This window comes from Esox lucius, chromosome 2 (genome assembly GCF_011004845.1).
Source record: "Esox lucius isolate fEsoLuc1 chromosome 2, fEsoLuc1.pri, whole genome shotgun sequence".
Lineage (NCBI taxonomy): Eukaryota > Metazoa > Chordata > Actinopteri > Esociformes > Esocidae > Esox > Esox lucius.
In genome coordinates, this window is record NC_047570.1 from 17,571,744 (window position 1) to 17,593,322 (window position 21,579).

The 21,579-nt window shown below is 38.8% G+C and overlaps 2 protein-coding genes across 3 annotated transcripts; one reads left to right on the forward strand and one right to left on the reverse strand.

Annotated features, from left to right (window-relative positions):
- Positions 1–3,512: 3,512 nt before the first annotated feature.
- Positions 3,513–9,577, forward strand: mns1 (meiosis-specific nuclear structural 1). Of its 2 annotated transcripts, none has more exons than XM_010880245.3 (10): positions 3,513–3,674; positions 3,983–4,207; positions 4,296–4,423; positions 4,517–4,619; positions 5,583–5,812; positions 5,906–6,122; positions 8,593–8,700; positions 8,795–9,052; positions 9,217–9,342; positions 9,452–9,577. In XM_010880245.3, exons 1-10 carry the CDS (start codon positions 3,672–3,674, stop codon positions 9,560–9,562), a joined length of 1,509 nt encoding a protein of 502 aa, XP_010878547.2. In that variant the 5' UTR covers positions 3,513–3,671; the 3' UTR covers positions 9,563–9,577. The 2 variants fall into 2 exon arrangements, with proteins under 2 accessions (XP_010878547.2, XP_019907686.2); XM_020052127.2 differs by lacking the exon at positions 3,513–3,674 and adding an exon at positions 3,682–3,771.
- A 314-nt stretch (positions 9,578–9,891) lies between these two features.
- Positions 9,892–20,164, reverse strand: tex9 (testis expressed 9). The gene is made up of 12 exons (XM_010880231.5): positions 20,085–20,164; positions 19,246–19,370; positions 18,998–19,061; positions 18,811–18,884; positions 14,087–14,132; positions 13,823–13,896; positions 13,504–13,670; positions 13,202–13,284; positions 12,951–13,124; positions 10,675–10,809; positions 10,130–10,264; positions 9,892–10,034 (listed from the first exon to the last, which is right to left on the reverse strand). Exons 1-12 carry the CDS (start codon positions 20,106–20,108, stop codon positions 9,957–9,959), a joined length of 1,179 nt encoding a protein of 392 aa, XP_010878533.1. The 5' UTR covers positions 20,109–20,164; the 3' UTR covers positions 9,892–9,956.
- Positions 20,165–21,579: the final 1,415 nt, after the last annotated feature.

Here is a 21,579-nt window from a genome sequence, read left to right on the forward strand (position 1 = left end):
ATAGGCCTACCTCGTGTGATATATATATATAGTTCAAGTGTTATATATTATATAGTTCAAGTTTCAAGGTTTGTTTGTCAAATGCACCGAACAACACAGCCGAGAAGAGTTGCTCTGAAAAACTCAGACAGGAAATGTTTTAGAAGATTAGGCAACTATCTGTTAGATAGCTGTAACATGGGCTGCCTTCAAGATAAAACATTATATGGAATTAATCACGACATTTAAAGAGAAACGGTGTGTTGGGGAGCACTCTGCCAAAGGATGATGATATGCATTTGATGCAACCACCTCAACTCCTTCCATACCAGGTAGGCCTTGTGATTCTGCTTGCTTTGCAACTCAGAATATTGCATCCATTGGTTATCATTGGCTGCTGACAACATGGTTATTGGAAATTCAACACTACTGTTGTTTGCTCCTTGGGGTTTTAAGGTGTTTCTGTAAAAGCACTTTGTGACAACTGCTATTGTAAAAAGGCCTTTATAAATAAATGTGATTGATTGATATTGGATTAATTGGAACGACTGAATATCTGACAGACGTTTAGCGTGTAATGTAGAGATGTAGTTCCATCATATTGAAGTAGAAAGCAATGGTTTAGAAACCTTTTCCAAAGGCGCTGTACAAAACCCATAAGTTAAATTCAAATTCCGTTTTTGACCAGCTATATGTAAACTCTAACACTGACTGATCAACTGTTCAACTGGTTACAGGCTATTCCTATTTGTTTTCTAATGCATCTTAATATGAAACTAATGAGATTACGTTACTGATTTTGAGTAATCTAAAAGTTACGTTACTGATTACAAATGCGGACAGGTATCTGTAACGGATTACAAAGTAACCTACCCAACCCTGCGGATAGATAATATATTATTACCACATCAATAACATTGAATGCTACTTCCCATGTTGCTGTTAGTTTCCAGTGCTCTTTATAAATTGCTGCTAGTTTACAGTGTTATGTATATTATTGCTTTATTTTTTCTGCTATATTTTTTCTTTATATATTTTCCTTAATTCCTACTACGTAGATGTCGGGTGCCATGTCACAAGATTTTCATTGTGCAGGATGACGCTGTTATTCGGTGAATTTGACAAATAAACTTTGAAATTGAAACTGGTGTTCTTTCTCTTGATTTACTAGTTAATAAATTACACACTTTTGTTTTCCTTCCTTGAATTTACCCAGTTTTGACTTTGATAGGGAAAACATCTGCAATATCAATAAAAATGTACACAAACAGGACACACAGGAACTTACTGCATGGGTCTGTGTAAATTGTCACTGCTCCTGTGGTTGGTTTGACAAGGGTTACCTTGCCTTGTTGCACTCTAATGACTCCTTGAGGATGGTTGGTGAATTTGTATTCCAAGCATGCAGGTACTGGAGAGTACCCCTACTTGCACACTGCCCAATCGTTAGCGCTACAAAGAGGCACATAAGGCGTTAATTCCTCGTCTAAACTTACTAATTAAAGAAAACGAATTCAAAAATATAGAATGCAAAAAAAGAAATGTTAAAAAAATACAAAATCATACATAAAATAACATTAAAAATGTTTTACTTCTTTTGATCAACATCTTATTTTAACGTTTTTAATCTTTTTTCTTTTGAATATTTTTTGCACTCTTTTGATATGAGGGGGCGGGATGTGGGGGGAGTCGAATATACTTCTCCTTGATTGGTTGACTCGTTTTTCAGGGTACAAGTACACTTATTGAGCAACAGCCTAATATAGTAGTGGTAAGGCAGACACTGTCGTTCATCTATGTTTAAAATCAGTGTAATGGGTCATCTCACAGATTAGAGTGGTATATTAAGTATCGTGCAAATTAGTATTTGTCAAGAACTGCACATATATCTGGATAAATCTGACAAATTATGAAATTATTATTAGTTTAGTATGAGATCAAGTAGCCTGCTAGGGGCTTGGTCAGGTTAGAACATGCCTCTAGGCATTAGTATTCTGCCAGCAGCAATAACATAGCATCACAATCATATGGTAATGACAAAACCTTCAAAATAAAAGCACCCATTACCTTTGGTTGCAATTTAGTAGATTAGATTCAGCTTTATTGTCATTGAACAGTACGAGTATAGTACAACGAAATGCCATTAGCAACTAACCAGTGGTGCACATAGAAGAAAGTAGGAAATGTAAGTATTCAGTGTATGTTAGAAGTGGAAAATATAGATGAGCAATTAAAGCAAATACAATTAAAGCAAAATGGCAATTCTAAATGGGCAATGAAGGCAAATAGGGGAGGGCAGAAGATTTAAAAATGTATGAGTATTAAGTATATGTATGTGCAAGTGGGAATGAATAGTTATGCGATGAGGCAAATACAAGTACAAATGGCAATTCTGACTGTGCAATCGAGCAAGTTGGACGTGTAAGGTAGTCTGTGCAACTGAAATGTAGGAACAGCAGCAATGAGGTTCCTGAGGTAAGCATGCGCATGCAATATCCCAAAAAAAATCTGGGAAGACAAGCGGTTGACCAAGGTTGAGGTGTTGAGGGTCCAGAAGAGGCCCCTGGAGGACACCCAGGAATTTGGAGCTGGACACACTCCACCTCAATGCCATTGATGAGAACTGGGGCATGACTGCAACCTTTAGACTTCCTGTAATCCACAATAAGCTCCTTGGTCTTCGCAGTTAGGGCCAGGTTGTTGTCAGTGCACCATGCCGCCAGGCACTTAACCTCCTCCCAGTATGCTGACTCTTCATTGTCACTTCAATTTAGTATGTCTGTTTCTAGTAAATGCAAAAATAAATTAATTGAAAAATATATGTAGGTTGAAATATAAATATTTCTTGAGAAAAAAAAAATATAATGTACAGACCAGTTTGTTAACTATAACAAACAAAAAACAAAGACTACATGAAGAGGCACATGACATTCAATATCTATTTACAAAGGTGTGTAGAATCCAAATGTAGCGTTGTTTCATGGGGCAATAGTGTATAGCTTGCAGCACTTATCTACCCACTCCACTACTTTAAATGCCTTCAAAAAATTCACAAATTGCCCCCCAAAAAAAGTAAGATGTGAAGTGGTACTCACTAAGGTTTGTAGAATCCATGTCATATGCAAATTGCCGTAAAACAAAAAAATTGACTAAAAATGCAATTAGCATAGGTCACTTGGTATGTAGTGGTAATTCATTAGTGTCAGTGGAGTGAGTAGGTTAAATTAGGTTGCTAGCAATGTCATCCGCATGACACTATATATGGATTCTACATGCCTCAGGGAGTATTTCCGGAATCCTATAATCCAAATTATAAATGTTCTTATTTTAATTTTAATACACCTGTCTGTACATTGTATGTTTTTATGTTGTCCTAAATGTTTTATATTTATTTCTATTAATTATACTTGCCTTTTGCAACAATTCACTATATTTTTTAATGAATTTAACACATTGCAATGCATTGAAATTATTACTTTTGTTTTGAAGAAAAATGAGCAAGTGCTGCCAGCATAATATCCTGCTAGCAACAGACCAGTAATTAAGCATGCGCGTTTTGGCGCGATGTTACTAAGACAACTGGGGGCAAAACAAAAGGAGTCAAGTTACTCGCAGATGGGCTGTTTTCATAACATTTCTGCATGGTGTAACATACAAAACAACGATTGGATTTGCCACAACTCTATGAAATTATGGTAATTAGTTGGCTGTTACATTTTTTTAGTGGTTTGCAAGGAAATGTTGCTGTCTAGCTAATCGACGATGAGTGATACATTAAATGTACTGTACCTTGTAAGCAAAAGTGATTAGTCTACTGTAACGTTTCTATCTACGCTACATTATAGTTCGTTCGTTAGCGCATTAACTGTTATTTAGCGCATTAACTGTACTAAGCGAAGTATAACTAGCTAGATAGGCGTAACTGTAACGTAGTTTAAATATATTTTTTGACTTATGTCTTTTCTTGCTAATTATATGAATGTCTGGTTTGTGTTTTCTCTAGGCTGCAATGAGCCAGCGACACAACATGACCCACAAACAGCAGCAAAGATTGACAGCGGAATTTCGACGACAGGAAGAGCAACGGCAGGACCAGACAAAATGCATCCGTAAGGAGAGACAGATGCGAGCGGGTATAATGAGTGAGGAGAGAATTGAAAAAATGAGATACCAACGCAAAGTCAACGAAGAGCTTTATGAAAGACAAATTGAGGATGCTCTCATCAAGGTAGTTATGGACGCAAGTATTTAATGTGTCCGTGTAATATTTGTTTGGGAAACAAGCCCTTTAAATAATGATGTGCTTTTTCTAACAGGCAGAGGAGGATAGAATATACAAGGAAAAGCAACTAGAACAAGAGGAGAGAATGGCACAAGAACTAGCCCGCATCAACTTGGAAAAACTTAGAGATGAAAAAATGAGGCAATATATAAAAGAAAATAGGTAGGCCTTTGTCTTCACACAACTGGATTAGTGTTTAAACAAGAATATTTCAATAGTTGTTTCTTGTTGTTAATGTCTCCATTGTCACCTTAGTGCTGAACTTCGTGAGTTAGAGTTAAAGCTCAAGTCTGCATACCTGAACCGGGAGAGGGCAGCACAGATTGCTGAAAAGGAGTCTATGAGATATGAGACAGTGGTGAGTAAATTAATTTTCTCAGGGACATACTGTATCTGAGACTAAACTAATACATTTTCACTTAAGGAGACAATCAGGAGTTTGTGTTATTGTAGCACATTCTAATGAACAATTACTATAATCAAGCCTAATGAGGACAAGGAAAATATATGCCTGCCAGAGGCCTGCCACATCTCACCTTTAATTTTCATATTCAGTACAAGGTATCTGCAAATAATAAATGTTTTTGCTGCTGTTGCGCATGTTTGATAGGGTGAAACTAAGTTATCATATAGCATGCTTTCTGTAAGAAAAGATGAATAGAGAGATATACAAGTGTAAAGCAAATTAAAGATGAAACAATGATGTGTTCTGTTCAGCTGACTTAATCTGCTCATAGTGAGAATACATGCTGATACATGCACACTTTCTTGGTCTGTACAACTACTGTCATACAGACATTTTACAACACTTCTTTCCATATTATGACAGTCATGTTATATGACAATCAACAGTAAATGTATCTACTGAGGCTGGTCAGATAAGCAGATTGTTAGTACACCCCAAACTGGTTTGTTGTCAGCTTGTCAATCACATTAAAAGAGATGGGTTAGTTAACGTCGCTAATATTTCCTATCAGGTCACATCGGTATATATGACATTAGTTAAGGTGGTGTGCTTTGGGTATTTCACCGGTTATAATTTTAATATCACTTGGATATTGTGGGTTACAGTGTGTAAATTAAGCCAGAAAAATTCTGATTTCAGGCCTAAAGGCAACAAAAGTAGAACAATAAGAAAGGGGGTGGTGACTTTCTATATCCACTGTATATCTGACTTGGGAAGGCAGGACCTTCAACATGCTATAATTATTTGGCATGATTGTACAAAAGGTTCAGTAGATGGTGCTATAATAACAAGACACACAAGTCTGCTGAATAAGAGGGGACACTATGGTTATACCTTTTTTTCCTCTGGTATTAGCGGCAGGAGGCAGATATTGCTCGTAAGCTGAAAAGTGAGCATGAGCGGGCCTCCTTGGAGCAGGAGAAGCTGGATCAGAAGCGCTATGAAGAGGTTGTGCGTTACCAGCAAGAGCTGGAGCAACAGCTTGAGGAGAAAGAGCGCAAAAGACAGGATGCTTATGAGGAATTCCTCAAGGAGAAACTCATGGTTGATGAAATTGTCAGGAAAATCTATGAGGAAGATCAAATGTGAGTTTGAATGGTTGCAGACTTCACAAACACAATGTCTCAATTTTCTTAGATCAGCATCTAAATGCATCTAATGTTCATGTTTATTTCCAGGGAGCGGCAGTTGAGAATGGAGAAGATAACAGCCACTCAACGGTACATAGAGGAGTTTAAGAGCCAGCAGGCTGAATGGAGACGGATGGAGCGGGAGAAGATGGAGGCTGAGAACAGACGGATCTTGGAATTTGCCAGTTACCAGCAGCGTAAGGAGGAGGACAGAATGGCAAAAGTCAGAGAACGAGAACAGGCCAAAGAACATCTCCACCAGATGGTAAGAGGGAAATGACTCCTTTACCTTGCTAAACTCTTGGCTATATTCATAGTTAAAGTCCCTATGTAGTCTTTTTTGGTCACTTCATGCCTAAGAAAAAGGAACTCAAATCAATTTTCTTATTAGCATTACCCTGAGATACAGGGGGAGAACAAGTATTTGATACACTGACGATTTTGCAGGTTTTTGCAGTGTCTAATTTTTATCATAGGTACACTTCAACCGAATCTAGAACAAAAATCCAGAAAATCACATTGTATGATTTTTAAATAATTAATTAGCATTTATTGCATGACATAAGTATTGGATACATCAGAAAAGCAGAACTTAATATTTGGTACAGAAACCTTTGTTTGCAATTACAGAGATCATACGTTTCCTGTAGTTCTTGACCAGGTTTGCACACACTGCAGCAGGTATTTTGGCCCACTCATCCATACAGTGGGAAAATCGGCAGTGTATCAAATACTTGTTCTCCCCACTGTATCTTTGGACATTTAAATACTCTGTCTTCTTGTGTGGGTGTTATGAACCTAATTTGATAAATTAATGATAGACACCTAAGATGTTCTGAAGTCCTCCCCTTACTCTAAAGAAAACTAAATTATCTGTTTTTACATTTAAGGAACGAACCAGACACTTAACCACAGCAACTTTAACAACTGTGCTACAGTCATGTGAAAAAATTAGGACACCCTATGAAAATGTTTTTTAACATATTTAGACATATGGATATTTAATGTCAATTTTAACAATACTGAGAGATTCAAGTAATATAACTAAACAAGTAAAACTGAAGGAAATACTTTCTGTAAAATGTAATAAAATAAACATGCAATTTCTGGTGTGGAAAGAATTAGGACACCCCCACATTTTGTCCTACTTAAAATGGCTGAAATCCCACAGGTGTATCACATCAGGTGCACATGATTAGAACATTGTTACTTAGCATTTTGAAAGAGGCTTGCCCTATTTAAACCTCAGACATTCAGTTTGGTGTGCTCCTGACTGTTCATGTGAGAGTGAACACCACGGTGAGATCGAAAGACCTGTCTGAGGCCTTCAGAAAGAAGATTGTTGCAGCTTATGAGTCTGGTAAGGGATTTAAAAAGATCTCAAAAGAGTTTGAAATCAGACATTACACTGTCCAGAAAATATTGTACAAGTTTAGGACATTCAAAACAACTGCCAACATGCCCAGGTCTGACCGTCCAAGCAAGTTCACCCCGAGAGCAGACCGCAAGATGCTAAAAGAAGTCTCCAAAACCCCTATAATGTAATCACGGGACCTACAGCAGGCTCTGGCGACCGTTGATGTGAAAGTGCATGCCACAATCAGAAAGAGACAAGTTTAATCTTCACGGGAGGTGTGCAAGGAGGAAACCTTTACTCTCCAAGAGAAACACCAAGGCCAGACTGAAGTTTGCCAGAGAGTACGTAGACAAAGAACAGGACTTCTGGAATAATGTTCTTTGGACAGATGAGTCTAAAATTGAATTATTTGGACATGAACCAAATAGAGCTTTCCAGGAAAAGAACCTCATACCAACTGTGAAGCATGGAGGTGGAAGTGTCATGGTTTGGGGATGCTTTGCAGCAGGACCTAGCCAGCTCACAGTCATAGAATCCATCATGAATTCTACAGTGTATCAGAGGGTGCTTGAGCAACATGTGAGACCATCTGTAAGAAAATTAAAGCTGAAGTGGAACTGGACCCTGCAACATGACAATGACCCTAAACATACCAGTAAATCCACCAAGGACTGGGTGAAAACTAAGAAATGGATAGTCCTGGAATGCCCCAGATCTTAATCCCATTGAGATGCTGTGGGGTGACTTGAAACAGGCTGTACATGCAAGAAACCCCTCAAACATCACACAGGTTAACATTCTGCATTGAGGAGTGGGGCAAACTTTCCTCAGATCGATGTCAGAGACTGGTAGAGGGTTACAAGAAGCGTCTCACTGAAGTTATTTCAGCCAAAGGGGGTAACACTAGGTATTGGGGGTAGGGTGTCCTAACTTTTTCCTCAGTTAGAATATGCATTTATGTTGATGTCTTTTGTTTAATGAGTAAAACAATGTTATTTTTTGCTGTTCACCTGCAATTGGATCTCTTTCTTTTCCAGAGATGAATAAAACAAGATTAGACATCGATGTGTGAACATTTCTTAATGAATAACTGAATATTTAATGGTGTCCTAATTTTTTCACATGACTGTACATAGGACCCTGTGTATAGTCACCATGTATAATCAAGTGAACCTTATGACAGTTTTTATTTTAACTTTCAAACAGATCTTGATCAAAAAAGGCATTGTCATTATTTTCACAATGTCAGTGTCATTTTGACCTTATAGTGTAGAATGTTTTCAAATAAAATGTTCACTACAATTGGTTTTTAAGAATTATAGTTTTTTTGCATGAAGTGAGAAATGTCAATAGAATGTTGGATTCCTATTTCTTATAGCTCACTGAGAAGATTGAAATGGAGAGGCAGCAACGTGATGAGATGGAGCGTGTCCGTGAAGAGCTTTGTCTGGAGGAGCAAGCTGAGGCTGCAAGGCAGAAACAAATAGTAAGCGAGCAAATCATTGTTTCCTTCATTTCCCCCCTTTAGAAAGGATTAAATGCTGAGTTCTTACGTCATTGATTTAAATGGCCTTCAATAGGAACAGATGGAGCAGAGAATCAGACAGAGGTTGGAGTTGCAGCAAACCTGCCAAGAGCAACTGGCTTTCAAGGAACTGCGGAGGCAGGCTGAGAAGGATGAGGAGGATGTGTTCAGGAAGATGATGTTGGAGAAGTTTGCTGAAGATGACAGAATAGAGCAGATGAATGCCCAGAAACGTCGAATGAAGCAGCTTGAGCATAAGAGGGCTGTGGAGAAATTGCTGGAGGACAGAAGACAGCAGTACCTGGCTGACAAGGTAGAGAATATTTCTCTCTTCATAAATAAACTTATGCACTCCATTAATGTCAGTGTTATTGTACCTGAAGCTTTTCAGTTGTTTTCTTTTTCAATAATTTGTCTGCCTGAGGTAGTTTGTTGGTAAATTAGAGTTGTTGAAATGTTGATTTATTTTTTGCCAAGGAACGTGAGGCGGAAGATAGGGCAATTGAACGTGAGAGGGAGGCACTGCATCGACAGATCATTGAGGAAGAGAGACAAAGACTTCTAAAACTGCATGCCACAAAACTGCTGGGCTATCTACCTAAGGTGAGACAAATTAGGTTTTCTTGGATTTTGGTGAAGTTTTAAAATAATATTTTTCATGCTATGATCCCTCTCTGGAAAATGATAAGCTTTATTATTCTCAAATGTTAAGGGCATATTCAGAGAAGATGACCTTGAACACTTTGATGAGGACTTCAGAAGCAATTTCCAAAAGCGACAGTCTGACATTTTTGGCGAACAGGGCTTGGGAGATAACGAATGATACTTTTCTATACTACACCACTAGATGGCATTATATGGTAGATTCTTTGGTCTGTTTTGTGTAACACAGAATTCTAATGGTGATGATGTTTGTATTCATTTTTATAGCTGCAATTACAAACTAGCTTCATATCACAACATCATACATAAGATTATGTAGGTGCAGAAATTGTCTGTTTAAATAATGAAGCAATAAAAGTTTTATCACAATGTCTTTATTATGATAATGATGCCACAACACTGTTGTAAACTGTTATTGTAATGAAATGCAAAATGTTATACTGTAGTGCAAATATACAAAATATAAATCAACAACATCTACTGCCTACGTTTACACAGAATCAATGTTGTAGCAAACCATAGAACTTATATTACATACATTTTCTAGAATTGCTCTATGATTTCCCCCAATCAAGGGCTTTCATGAATTCCTCTTCCGTAAATGATAACATCTTGGCAGCTTCAAAATGCATCTGCCCAAATTGAAGGGAATATGTCAGTTGTTTAGGGAGAAATATCAGTAATGATATTGAATTTTAATAATTACATTTGTAAAAGCAGGACTTACCTTTTGCCTTTTCAGGATATCAATCAGTTTGAGTTGTTTTTTAAAACCCAGAATCAATTCTGCTTTTTGCTTTTCCAGCCTTTTGTTTTCAGCTTGTAAAGTTTCTATTGTTTTATGTTCTTGGTTTGCTGTATCCTTTTAGAAAAAGACAAAATAAGTTTTTTTGACCCAGGTTAAATAACGAGGAAGACAAAACACATTTGAAAACCCAAATCTGAATTATACTAACAGTATGGCACTATGTAGTTTTAACAACACACACAGACACTACTTTGGGGGGGTTATTTAATCATACCGGATTGCCTCAACTGTCAATTTTGTTTAGCTGTGATCATTTTTGAAACCAATTTATTAGCTATCATTTAACAGAGAGAGGTTCTATACAGTTGATAACAATGTACTTGTCTCATCAACTTTAGAAGGTTGTAGCTCAGCTTATAAATGTCAGAGGAAGAAAATCATAGGTTGGGACCCACAGGTCTTAGTGATGATTGATATAGTCGCTATATTTGTGGACAAATGCACTGATAAGTGGTTTCATTTACCTTGCTTATCTGCTTGATCTTGCTCAGCTGTGTCTTGGACCTCTCTACTTCCTCCAATGCTCTGTTCAGTCTTACCTCAACTGCACTGTGATTGGTTGCTGCCTGTTTTTGCACTCTCTTCAAACCCTCAATTTCCTTTGTTAAACAAAAACAGAGGAAATGTAATTCAGAAAAGCATTTCATGTAATATTATGCACACCAACAGTTTTTTTACACATTCAGAAACTATGCATTTATTTTGTGATGTTAAAGCCTCAAACTTTCCAGATTTCTATGAAAAACAACAAAACAGTGGTAAAACACATTATACCCCCCACAATTATCTTTAAGGCCCTTCAGTTGAGTAGTCAATTCAAGCACATATTCAACAAAGACCAGAGGTGTATCAAGGATAATGCAATACAACACAACACTGAGCACCACTTCTAGTTCCCAGCATGGTGGTGGCTGCATCATGTTATGCATATAGATAATACTGGTTTCCAACAGACACAAAGACATTCAGGACAATAACTTGAGAAGAGTGTAAGTAGCCAACATAAAGTTTTAACACATTTTTTTTGGTCAACCTGCCTGAAAGGGACAATGTAGAATTATAATAAACAAATATTCATATCTACAGTAAGTGGAACAATAGTATTTTATGACATTTACCTCTCTCCACAACCTACTCCACAAAATTATTTAAAAAAATGTAGCATGAACAATATTGAAAATAACCAATATTTCTTGGTTGTGTGTCTTCACACTCCAAAATAAACTGGTCGAAGCACCTTTAAAACTGCCATTTCAACACTAAATAATTGAGTTTCTTAGAACTTTCCACATCTGTACACTGTCTATAAATAATAATTTATGTATGGCAATTAAGAGAATGTCTCAGCTTTTTCAAATTTACACTAACCTAAATTTACATTTGCGCTGAGAAAGAAAAACTTGGAAACACAACACCTCTTAGAAGGGCAATCCAGCTTGTTACCAGCACTAGGGAATTCATCAGGGTGAAAGGAAATATGGAGTAAGTCAAAACAGAAAACTCTGAAAATGTTTTCTTTTCAGGACAATTAATAATTTTGCTAATTAGACAACCATGTTTCACTCCAAACCTGGTAAAGACAAAGACAATGGGCCTCATTCACCAAAATCTTTTTTTTTTTATTGGTTCTTAAGAAAGGTCATAAGAAAAGTCTACGTCAGATTCATGACGTGTTCTTAAACTGCAGAATTGTTCGCACCTATATTCTTATTTTGATGAACACCACTGTCCTCATTAATTGAAAGCATGTGCCAATTGTTCCTAATTAGCATAGGTAAACCCCCCGCCAATCCCCATAAAAGGGCATGAGACTACAGGGTTGTCTGCACACAGAAATCACACAAAAATTCAAACGAAAAGTCAAGAATGCCTAAATCTAAAGACAGTGGAGCAGCGGACTCCAAACAAAAAAAACAAAAAAATAATTCTGTAGTTCTGAAGTGGAGGTACTGGTGCAGGAGGAGAACAGCAAACCAGCTGTCATATTCAGTACTGGATATAAAATAACAAAAAAAGATGCATGGGATGCTATTGTTCAGTAAACGCTGTATCTGGAGAATGGTGCACAGCTGAAAAAAATGGTTTGATCTCAAAACACACAAGAATAATGCAAATTATTATTAAAAAATGATGAATTATGAAATGTTATTGTTCTGTAGAATTGAAGAAAGCCCAAAAAGTTATTATTTGTCACAAACATGTCAGCACTCAAAATGTGCGTAACTGTGCTCTTGAGTGTGTGTAGATTCTGTTCTTACCTACAAACAAATCCCAAATAAAAAAAACATTGGTGAATGTCAGAATCTTCTTGGAAACTGTGTAAGTAGATTTTAAGAAGGAATTTCTTCTTAAGTATGGTTGGTGAATGAGGCCCAATATTGATGAGGGATTTAACTGAATTCCAAAGATATCGGTCACCTGAGCTGGAACTCATCACGATCACCAGCTGCAGGAGAGGTTTGCCTTACTGTGCAAAGTTAATCATGTTAATGTGGCCGTAACAGGGATTCCCCTGCAGAAGGATTGATGTCATCCTTTATTAACAACCTTGCCTAAGTTGCAGTATATAATGCCCCTGTCTCCATTCAGAAATGAGACTTAACAGATTATCAAAACTACTAGTTATGCACTTCATTCCTAATAGTTATGGACTTTGGCGGTTACAATATGTGCTGTTACTAATATTACCAAAACACTGACTAGAAAGAGGATCAGTTTAATAATTGGCCTTGACACTTACCTTCTGTAAGGCAGTCACTTTTTGCTGGAGCCCATCACATTTTCTGTTTGATTGCTCTGTTAAAGTTTTGTGTTTTTCTATCTGCGTTTGCTGAACGTTTGTGGTCTTCTGTAGTCTGTCTCGATCCTCCTCCACCTGCTTTATTTTTGTGCTTAAAACACTGTTTGCATCATCCTAGAACAAAATGGATACTCAATGTTTCATGTTACTCAAATACACTTAACTTCCATCTCTTATATTTCTATGGTTACCTTCTTGCTGCATTCATTTGATAGCCTATTCAATTCCTCTTGCATTACACAAAGTTTTGCCTTGAGAAAACGGATCTGAGCATCTATAAAGTGGCATAGAAATTGCATTATATTATGCTACATAGAGTAAAGTTAATCAAATAATATTATTCTCAGACTATGCAAAAAGCCAGATGAAACAATTAACTTTCTGGTACTCATAAATCCTTAGTTTTCTGTAATGAATATTTTTGTAAAGATTCATAATATTACTCCAGATATTGTGAATGTGAGAAAGTGTAATAAAATTATTCAGAATTTACCTGATCCCATCTCATCCCCAACACTGGGCATAACGTCTTCCATAAGATTGTCATCAGTATCTCCATCATCCAGCTTCCCCTCAATATTACGTATTGTTTTAGCCAAGGAAAAATCCACCAAACCTTCAAGAACTGCTACATCATCAAGTGCAGATGCTTTTGTAGTTCTTAAATAAAATAAAACAAAACACAACCAACGTTAAAAAGTCATAATAAAGATGAGATTCCCTAAACTAAGATGAACATTGTAAGGGACACGTTTTTCATTGTTTCCAATATTTTTTTGTGTGACTGTTTGTGACATGGAGAACATTCTTACTGTAATTTTCTTTGGTTTCCGGGACGTCTGTTTTGAGACACAGATTTTGAAGTGACAAGTTTCTTTGTTACTTCCTGATCAATGGAAATAATATGGATAATTTAAATTACCTTTACCTTGATTCCTCACACCATGTCTCTTCAAAATCAGTTTTAAGAAGAATGTGTTGAGAGTGCTCATACGGTTAACTCAGTTTTAATAAGTGATCACCTTTGCATCTCTTATGCAATACATTTACATTTCAAATTGAATTGAATACTGCACCTTAGCAGTTGGTTTCCTGACTGAAGATTCCAGCATGTTCACATTTCTAAAGACAAATTAATTTGAAGTTCAGAATTACAGGTTAGTAGAAATAAAATTGTGTATCTTCTAAAAATATGAAATAGGCTGTTTGTAAAGGTGGATTCTAAGCAACATGTTTATAGACATTTTGTTCATTTCACATTTTGTTACAATACATCCTTATTCTAAACTTGGGAGAAAAAGTTATATCTTCACACAATACCACCTAATAACAAAGCAAATACAGGTTCAGAATTCTTTGCAAATGTATTAAAAAAATATTTACATAAATATTCATTGCAGATCCTTTACTATGACACTTAAAATGTATCTCAGGTGCATCCTGTTTCCATTGGTCCCCCTTGAGATGTTTCTACAACTTGATTGGAATCCACCAGTGGTCAAATTAATTGATTTGACATGTTTTGCAAAAGGCAACCACCTGTCTAAGGCCCCACATTTGACTGTGCAAGTCAGAGTAAAAACCAAGACATGAGGTTGAAGGAATTGTCCGTAGAGATCCAAGACAGGACTGTGCTTAGTCACAGATCTGGCGAAGGTTACCAAACATTTTTGCAAATTGAAGACCCATCACTCCTGGAGCTGACCACCTGGCCAAACTGAACAATCAGGGAAGAAGGGGACTCTGACAAAGCTCCAGAGTTCCTGTGTGGAGAAGGGAGAAACTTCCAAAAGAACAACCATCTCTGTAGCACACCGTCAATCAGGCCAGTATGGAAGAGGGACCAGACGGAAACCATTCCTCAGTAAAAGGCACATGACAGTCAACCTGGAGTTTGCCAAAAGGTACCTAAAGGACCAAAAACAAGATCCTCTGTTCTGATGAAACCAAAACTCTTTGACCTGAATGCCAGCTTCAGGTCTGGAGGATACCAGGCGTTGCTCATCACCTGGCCAATACCATCCCTGCGGTAGAAGCATGTTGGTGGCAGCATAAAGCTTTTGGGATGTTTTTCAGCGGCAGGGACTAGGAGAGTAGTCAGTATTGAGAGAAAGATGAATGGGACAATGTACAGATAGAGCCTTGATGACTCTCCAGAGCACCCAGGGCCTCAGAGTCAGGCTGAAGGTTCACCTTCAAACAGGACAACAGCCCTAAGCACAAAGCCAAGACAACATAGGAGTGGCTTCGGGACAAGTCTCTGAATTTCCTTGAGTGGCCCAGCCAGCCTGGACTTGAATCCAAACATCTCCGGAGAGAAATTAAAATAGCTGTGCAGCAATGTCCGACATACACTCACCTAAAGGATTATTAGGAACACCATACTAATACGGTGTTTGACCCCCTTTCGCCTTCAGAACTGCCTTAATTCTACATGGCATTGATTCAACAAGGTGCTGAAAGCATTCTTTAGAAATGTTGGCCCATATTGATAGGATAGCATCTTGCAGTTGATGGAGATTTGTGGGATGCACATCCAGGGCACGAAGCTCCCGTTCCACCACATCCCAAAGATGCTCTATTGGGTTGAGATCTGGTGACTGTGGGGGCCATTTCAGTACAGTGAACTCATTGTTCAAGAAACCAATTTGAAATGATTCAAGCTTTGTGACATGGTGCATTATCCTGCTGGAAGTAGCCATCAGAGGATGGGTACATGGTGGTCATAAAGGGATGGACATGGTCAGAAACAATGCTCAGGCAGGCCGTGGCATTTAAACGATGCCCAATTGGCACTAAGGGGCCTAAAGTGTGCCAAGAAAACATCCCCCACACCATTACACCACCACCACCAGCCTGCACAGTGGTAACAAGGCTTGAATCAGTCTGCCCATTCTCCTCTGACCTCTAGCATCAACAAGGCATTTTCGCCCACAGGACTGCCGCATACTGGATGTTTTTCCCTTTTCACACCATTCTTTGTATACCCTAGAAATGGTTGTGTGTGAAAATCCCAGTAACTGAGCAGATTGTGAAATACTCAGACCGGCCCGTCTGGCACCAACAACCATGCCACGCTCAAAATTGCTTAAATCACCTTTCTTTCCCATTCTGACATTGTTTGGAGTTCAGGAGATTGTCTTGAACAGGACCACACCCCTAAATGCATTGAAGCAACTGCCATGTGATTGGTTGATTAGATAATTGCATTAATGAGAAATTGAACAGGTGTTCCTAATAATCCTTTAGGTGAGTGTATAACCTGACAGAGCTTGTGAGGATCTGCACAGAAGAATGGGAGAAACTCCCCAAATACAGGTGTGCCAAGCTTGTAGCGATATACACAAACCCTTGAGGCTGTAATTGCTATCAAAGGTGGTTCAACAAAATACTGTGTGAAGGGGTGTGAAATTATTTAAATTTGATATTATAATTTTTTTTGTATAAGTCGCAAACAGTGTGGTTTTTGTCCGGGCCGTGGAACACTGGACCAGCTCTATACCCTCTACGGGGTGCTGGAGGGTTCATGCGAGTTTGCCCAACCAATCCACATGTGTTTTGTGGATTTGGAGAAGGCATTCGACTGTGTCCCTCGCGGCATCCTGTGGAGAGTGCTTCAGGAATATGGGGTCCTGGGTTCTTTGCTTATGGCTGTCAGGTCCCTGTACGACCGAAGCAGGAGCTTGGTCCGCATTGCCGGCAGTAAGTCTGACTTGTTCCCAGTGCATGTTGGACTCCGGCAGGGCTGCCCTTTGTCGCCGGTTCTGTTTTATTTTTATGGACAGAATTTCTAGGCGCAGCCAGGGGCCGGAGGGTGTCAGGTTTGGAGACCACATGATTTCGTCTCTGCTCTTTGCGGATGATGTTGTCGTGTTGGCCCCTTCAAACCAGGAACTTCAGCATGCACTGGGACGGTTTGCAGCCGAGTGTGAAGCGGTGGGGATGAGAATCAGTACCTCCAAATCCGAGGCCATGGTCCTCAGTCGGAAAAGGGTGGCTTGCCCACTTCAGGTTGGTGGAGAGTGCCTGCCTCAAGTAGAGGAGTATAAGTATCTAGGGGTCTTGTTCACGAGTGAAGGAAGGATGGACGGATCGGTGCAGCTTCTGCAGTAATGCGGTCGATGTATCGGTCTGTCGTGGTGAAGAAAGAGCTGAGCCGCAAGGCGAAGCTCTCGATTTACCGGTCAATCTACGTTCCTACTCTCATCTATGGTCATGAGCTTTGGGTCATGACCGAAAGGACAAAATCCCGGATACAGGCGGCCGAAATGAGCTTTCTCCGCAGGGTGGCTGGGCGATCCCTTAGAGATAGGGTGAAAAGCTTGGTCACCCGGGAGGAGCTCAGAGTAGAGCCGCTGCTCCTCCACATCAAGAGGGGTCAGCTGAGGGGGCTTGGGCATCTGTTTCGGATGCCTCCGGAACGCCTTCCTGGGAAGGTGTTCCGGGCCCGTCCCACGGAGAGGAGACCCCGGGGAAGACCTAGGAAACGCTGGAGGGACTATGTCTCCCGGCAGGCCTGGGAACGCCTCGGTGTCCCCCCGGAAGAGCTGGAGGAAGTGTCTATGGAGATGGAAGTCTGGGCATCTCTGCTTAGACTGCTGCTCCCGCGACCCGGCCCCGTATAAGCGGAACAAAATGATGATGATGCAAACATCTCTAAAACCTGTTTTTGCTTAATGACGTGACTTTTTCTTTTTGGTTTTATAAACACTTAAAATGTTGGTTTTTAACATAAAAAATTAAGGGAACCCTTAAATCCCACATCAGGTCTCAATGAACAAAATGTATTAAAGATCAAAATCTTTACTGTACATTGTGTAATTTGTTGAAAACAAAATGATGTAATGTTGGTCAATGGAAACCAAAATCACCAACCAGTTGAAGGCTGGATTTACAGGCTGTTCCAACTTGTGTGAATTTCATCTCGGTAACTCACAATGTGACTCTGTAGTGTGTATGGCCCCCATGTGGCTGTATGCACCCACAACAGCATGCTCCTGATGAAATGGTGGATGGGGTCCTGGGGGATCTCCTTACAGACCTGGATCAGGGCATTAGTGAGCTCTTGGACAGTCTGTGGCACTACTTGGCAATGTTGAATGATACATAACGACCCAGAGGTTCTCAACTGGATTCAGGTTTAGGGAACATGAGGGCCAGTCAATGGCATCAATACCTTCGTCATCCAGGAACTGCCTACACACTCTGGTCACATTAAGCTGGGCATTGTCCTGCACCAGGAGAAACCCATGGCCCACTGCACCTGTGTAAGGTCTGACGAGGGGTTGAATGATTTCATCCCAGTACCTAACAGCGGTCAGGGTACTGTTGGCTAGCACGTGGAGGTTTGTGCAACCCTCCAAGGATATGCCTCCCCAGACCATCACTGACCAACCGCCAAACCGGTTATGCTGGATGATGTTGCAAGCAGCATAACATTCACCACGGCGTCTCCTGACTCTTTCACATCTGTCACATGTGCTCAGTGTGAACCTGCTCTCATCTGTGAAGAGAATTGCAGAAGTGCCAATTCTGGCGTTCTCTGGCGAACACCAATCGATCTGCATGGTGCTTGGCTGTGAGCACCTGTTGTCACTTTCATCTGCACCAAAACAGGTGACATTGCTTCACAATCGCTTATGCTTCCTACCTGAACCGATTGATATCCATTAAGTTTAATTGACTTGGTGTTATACTGTGGAGATTACGCATTCCCTTAATTTTTTTGAGCAATGTATTATTATCAAGTCTACTAGACTGATAAATACTATATGTTTTGAACAAAGCAATATTTAATTACCTGAATTCCTCATACTCAGTGTCAACATCAACATTGGAAGAAAGAGGTTTTGACAAGAGTTCATTTTGGTCTCTCTAAAGAAGCAAAAAAAGATATAATAAGAACAATACGTTTGAATAAAACTAATATGACAAAGGTATGTTTTATGTTTTTCTTGAGTGTGTCAATAGCTAACGAAACCACTTACCATAACCTGTTCAGCTTGCATTACTAGTTCAGCAGTTTTTGCCTCCAGCTCTGCATTTAGACGTCTGGAATGGGAGAAATACACATTTCTTTGAGGTCATTACCATTGTAATTCTAGTCATTTAAGTAAAATAAACCAAGCATGCTACCCGAATTAAAATGGAATCTACTACTTGACAATGTCATCTGCTTTCAGAGGCCTTATTTTATACAATCAAACTTAACAGATGTTTGGACAAGGAACCTTACTTGTATTCTTCCTCTTTAGCAAGAAGGTCTATTGTGGATGATTTTTTTGAGGGGACAGAGGCTGAATGTCTCACAGATCTTTCTCCATGAGACCTTCCTGTCCTAGATGATAGGTGTCTTTTGGGCTAAATAACAAAGGTAGTAAATAACGTTAGATATTTTACAGAACTGTAGTTGTTTGTTATTGTAGCCAAAACAGCATAACTTAATCTAGAGGACAATTGTTTGCTTTAAGGTCAGTGTGTGTGAGAGAAATCTAGAGTTGTGTTTTGGCAAACACATCTAAGAAGACTAAAAGCAAAATCTAGAGTCATGCTTTGCCTTTGACACGCACACCTAATAATAAGACAGAGAAATCTAGAAAATATTTAAATAATAATTAAAAGAATGTCGAAAATTTTATATGACTCAAATATATACATCAGAATTCCATTACAAATAGTTATTTGAATTCTGAAGTAATGAGTTGGTTTGAGACGTTTCTGCATGCGTTACATATAATGTGTGTATAGATGGCAAGTGTTCTCTGTGTAACGACAGAAAATATTTAAAAACGGTTTGAAAGATTAACTGCAAGCAAAGATAATGAGTGGTGAATGTAAGGCCACGGGATGAACTTCGCTATTCAATACATTACAAACCGCAGCAAGGTTTAACGTTAGCTCGCTACTTTATTGTACTGGCTGCGGTACTGCATCGCTAGCTAGAGCTTTAACAGCAATATAGCCAGGACACATACAGTTGACTAATTACCAGTTCGTCTTATATTAATGTGTATTTTGAAGTGGAATTGGCAGTGTATACTGCTGTCTGTTAAATGAAAACATAAACAGCCTCACCTCGTTCATTCTTGTTTCAGCCATATTTGTTGCACTGAATCCAGCGGACTGCGTTACGGTTGCTTAGCAACCACTCGTGGCTGCATGTTTTTTTATGGAGACAAATTGAGCTCAAATGTGTTGACCGTAAGAAAATAAAAACGTAAGTGAAATATTTTTTGCAAATAAAATAGAAAAGCAAGGTTAACAAACATTTTTAATCGTATGAAAAAAACACACATTCAAATGTGGTAGAATATGCTTAACACAATACATTGATTTTCTCGTCCAATCTTTACATTTCTTTGTTCAAACACGTTTTTTTCACGTTCGCTTCTTGCGATTACAATTTCTTCCCACCTTCGTTCGAGTCATCCTTCTCTTAAAAACAAGTTTTAAGCATCTGCGTCTTGTGAGCAACATTAAAGAAACACTTTCGGGTCACGAAAATCTTTTCAAAATAAAAGAGACTAACGAATTACTTAAAAACTGAGATAAATTGAGTTTATTAATTGTTTGAGAGCGTGTTTGAGAACATGTACCTCTCAAAACATTGACAACAATTCAAATATGATCATATTTAAGAGTAATTTCGATAAAAAGTGTGTGTTAAAACACGTTCCAAGGGTAAAATTCAGACAATGCCAATGACAGAATATGGAATACATATTGCCTCATAACTAATAAACTATTGAACATTCCACAGAGAAAGCAGTGTAGGAAATGTCCAGGAGAATGTGTAGAGTAAGACAAACCTGTCTAATCATGGGGAACAGTGTGCTACATCTAGCAACACAATATTTCCACACCCTCTTTTTCCACAATGCAACTCAATGGATATGAAATACATATTGGCCTATAACAAAAATACTATTCTATACGCCGCAGTGAATGTATTGTAGGAAATGTTCAGGAGACTCTATAGAATGATTAGATGCAAAGAAATCCAGGGGCACTCTGTATTTGCAATTGTTGCTGGTGTTTTACTCCGCCCACCCCATTTCATATCCATTGAGTTGCATTGTGGCCAATGGGGTGGGCGGAGTAAAACACCAGCAACAATTGCAAATACAGAGTGCCCCTTGATTTCTTTGCATATAATTACTCTATCCACCTTCCTTGACATTTCCTACAATACATTCACCGCGGCGTATAGAACAGTTTTTTTTTTATAGGCCAATATATATTTCATATGCATTGAGTTACATTATGGCCAATGGGGTGGGTGGAGTAAAACACCAGCAACAATTGCAAATACAGAGTGCCCCTTGATTTCTTTGCATCTAATCATTCTATAGAGTCTCCTGAACATTTCCTACAATACATTCACTGCGGCGTATAGAACAGTTTTTTTTCTATAGGGCAATATATATTTCATATCCATTGAGTTACATTGTGGCCAATAGGATCTAGGATGGGTGGAGTAAAACGCCAGCAACAATTGCAAATGCACAGTGCCCCTTGATTTCTTTGCATATAATTATTCTACCCACTCTCCTGAACATTTCCTCAAGTA

What these genes read in the sequence shown, in the direction of transcription:
- mns1 (XM_020052127.2), top strand. Translation starts at nt 3,742, where the DNA reads ATGAGTGATACATTAAATGTACTGTACCTT. An exon ending in ATCTATGAGGAAGATCAAAT is followed by an intron (nt 5,813 to 5,905) that starts GTGAGTTTGAAT and finishes GTTTATTTCCAG; the next exon opens with GGAGCGGCAGTTGAGAATGG. An exon ending in AAGAACATCTCCACCAGATG is followed by an intron (nt 6,123 to 8,592) that starts GTAAGAGGGAAA and finishes TATTTCTTATAG; the next exon opens with CTCACTGAGAAGATTGAAAT.
- tex9 (XM_010880231.5), bottom strand. Translation starts at nt 20,108, where the DNA reads ATGGCTGAAACAAGAATGAACGAG. An exon ending in GCTAAAGAGGAAGAATACAA is followed by an intron (nt 19,062 to 19,245) that starts GTAAGGTTCCTT and finishes CTCCCATTCCAG; the next exon opens with ACGTCTAAATGCAGAGCTGG. An exon ending in ACTGAGTATGAGGAATTCAG is followed by an intron (nt 14,133 to 18,810) that starts GTAATTAAATAT and finishes ATTTGTCTTTAG; the next exon opens with AAATGTGAACATGCTGGAAT.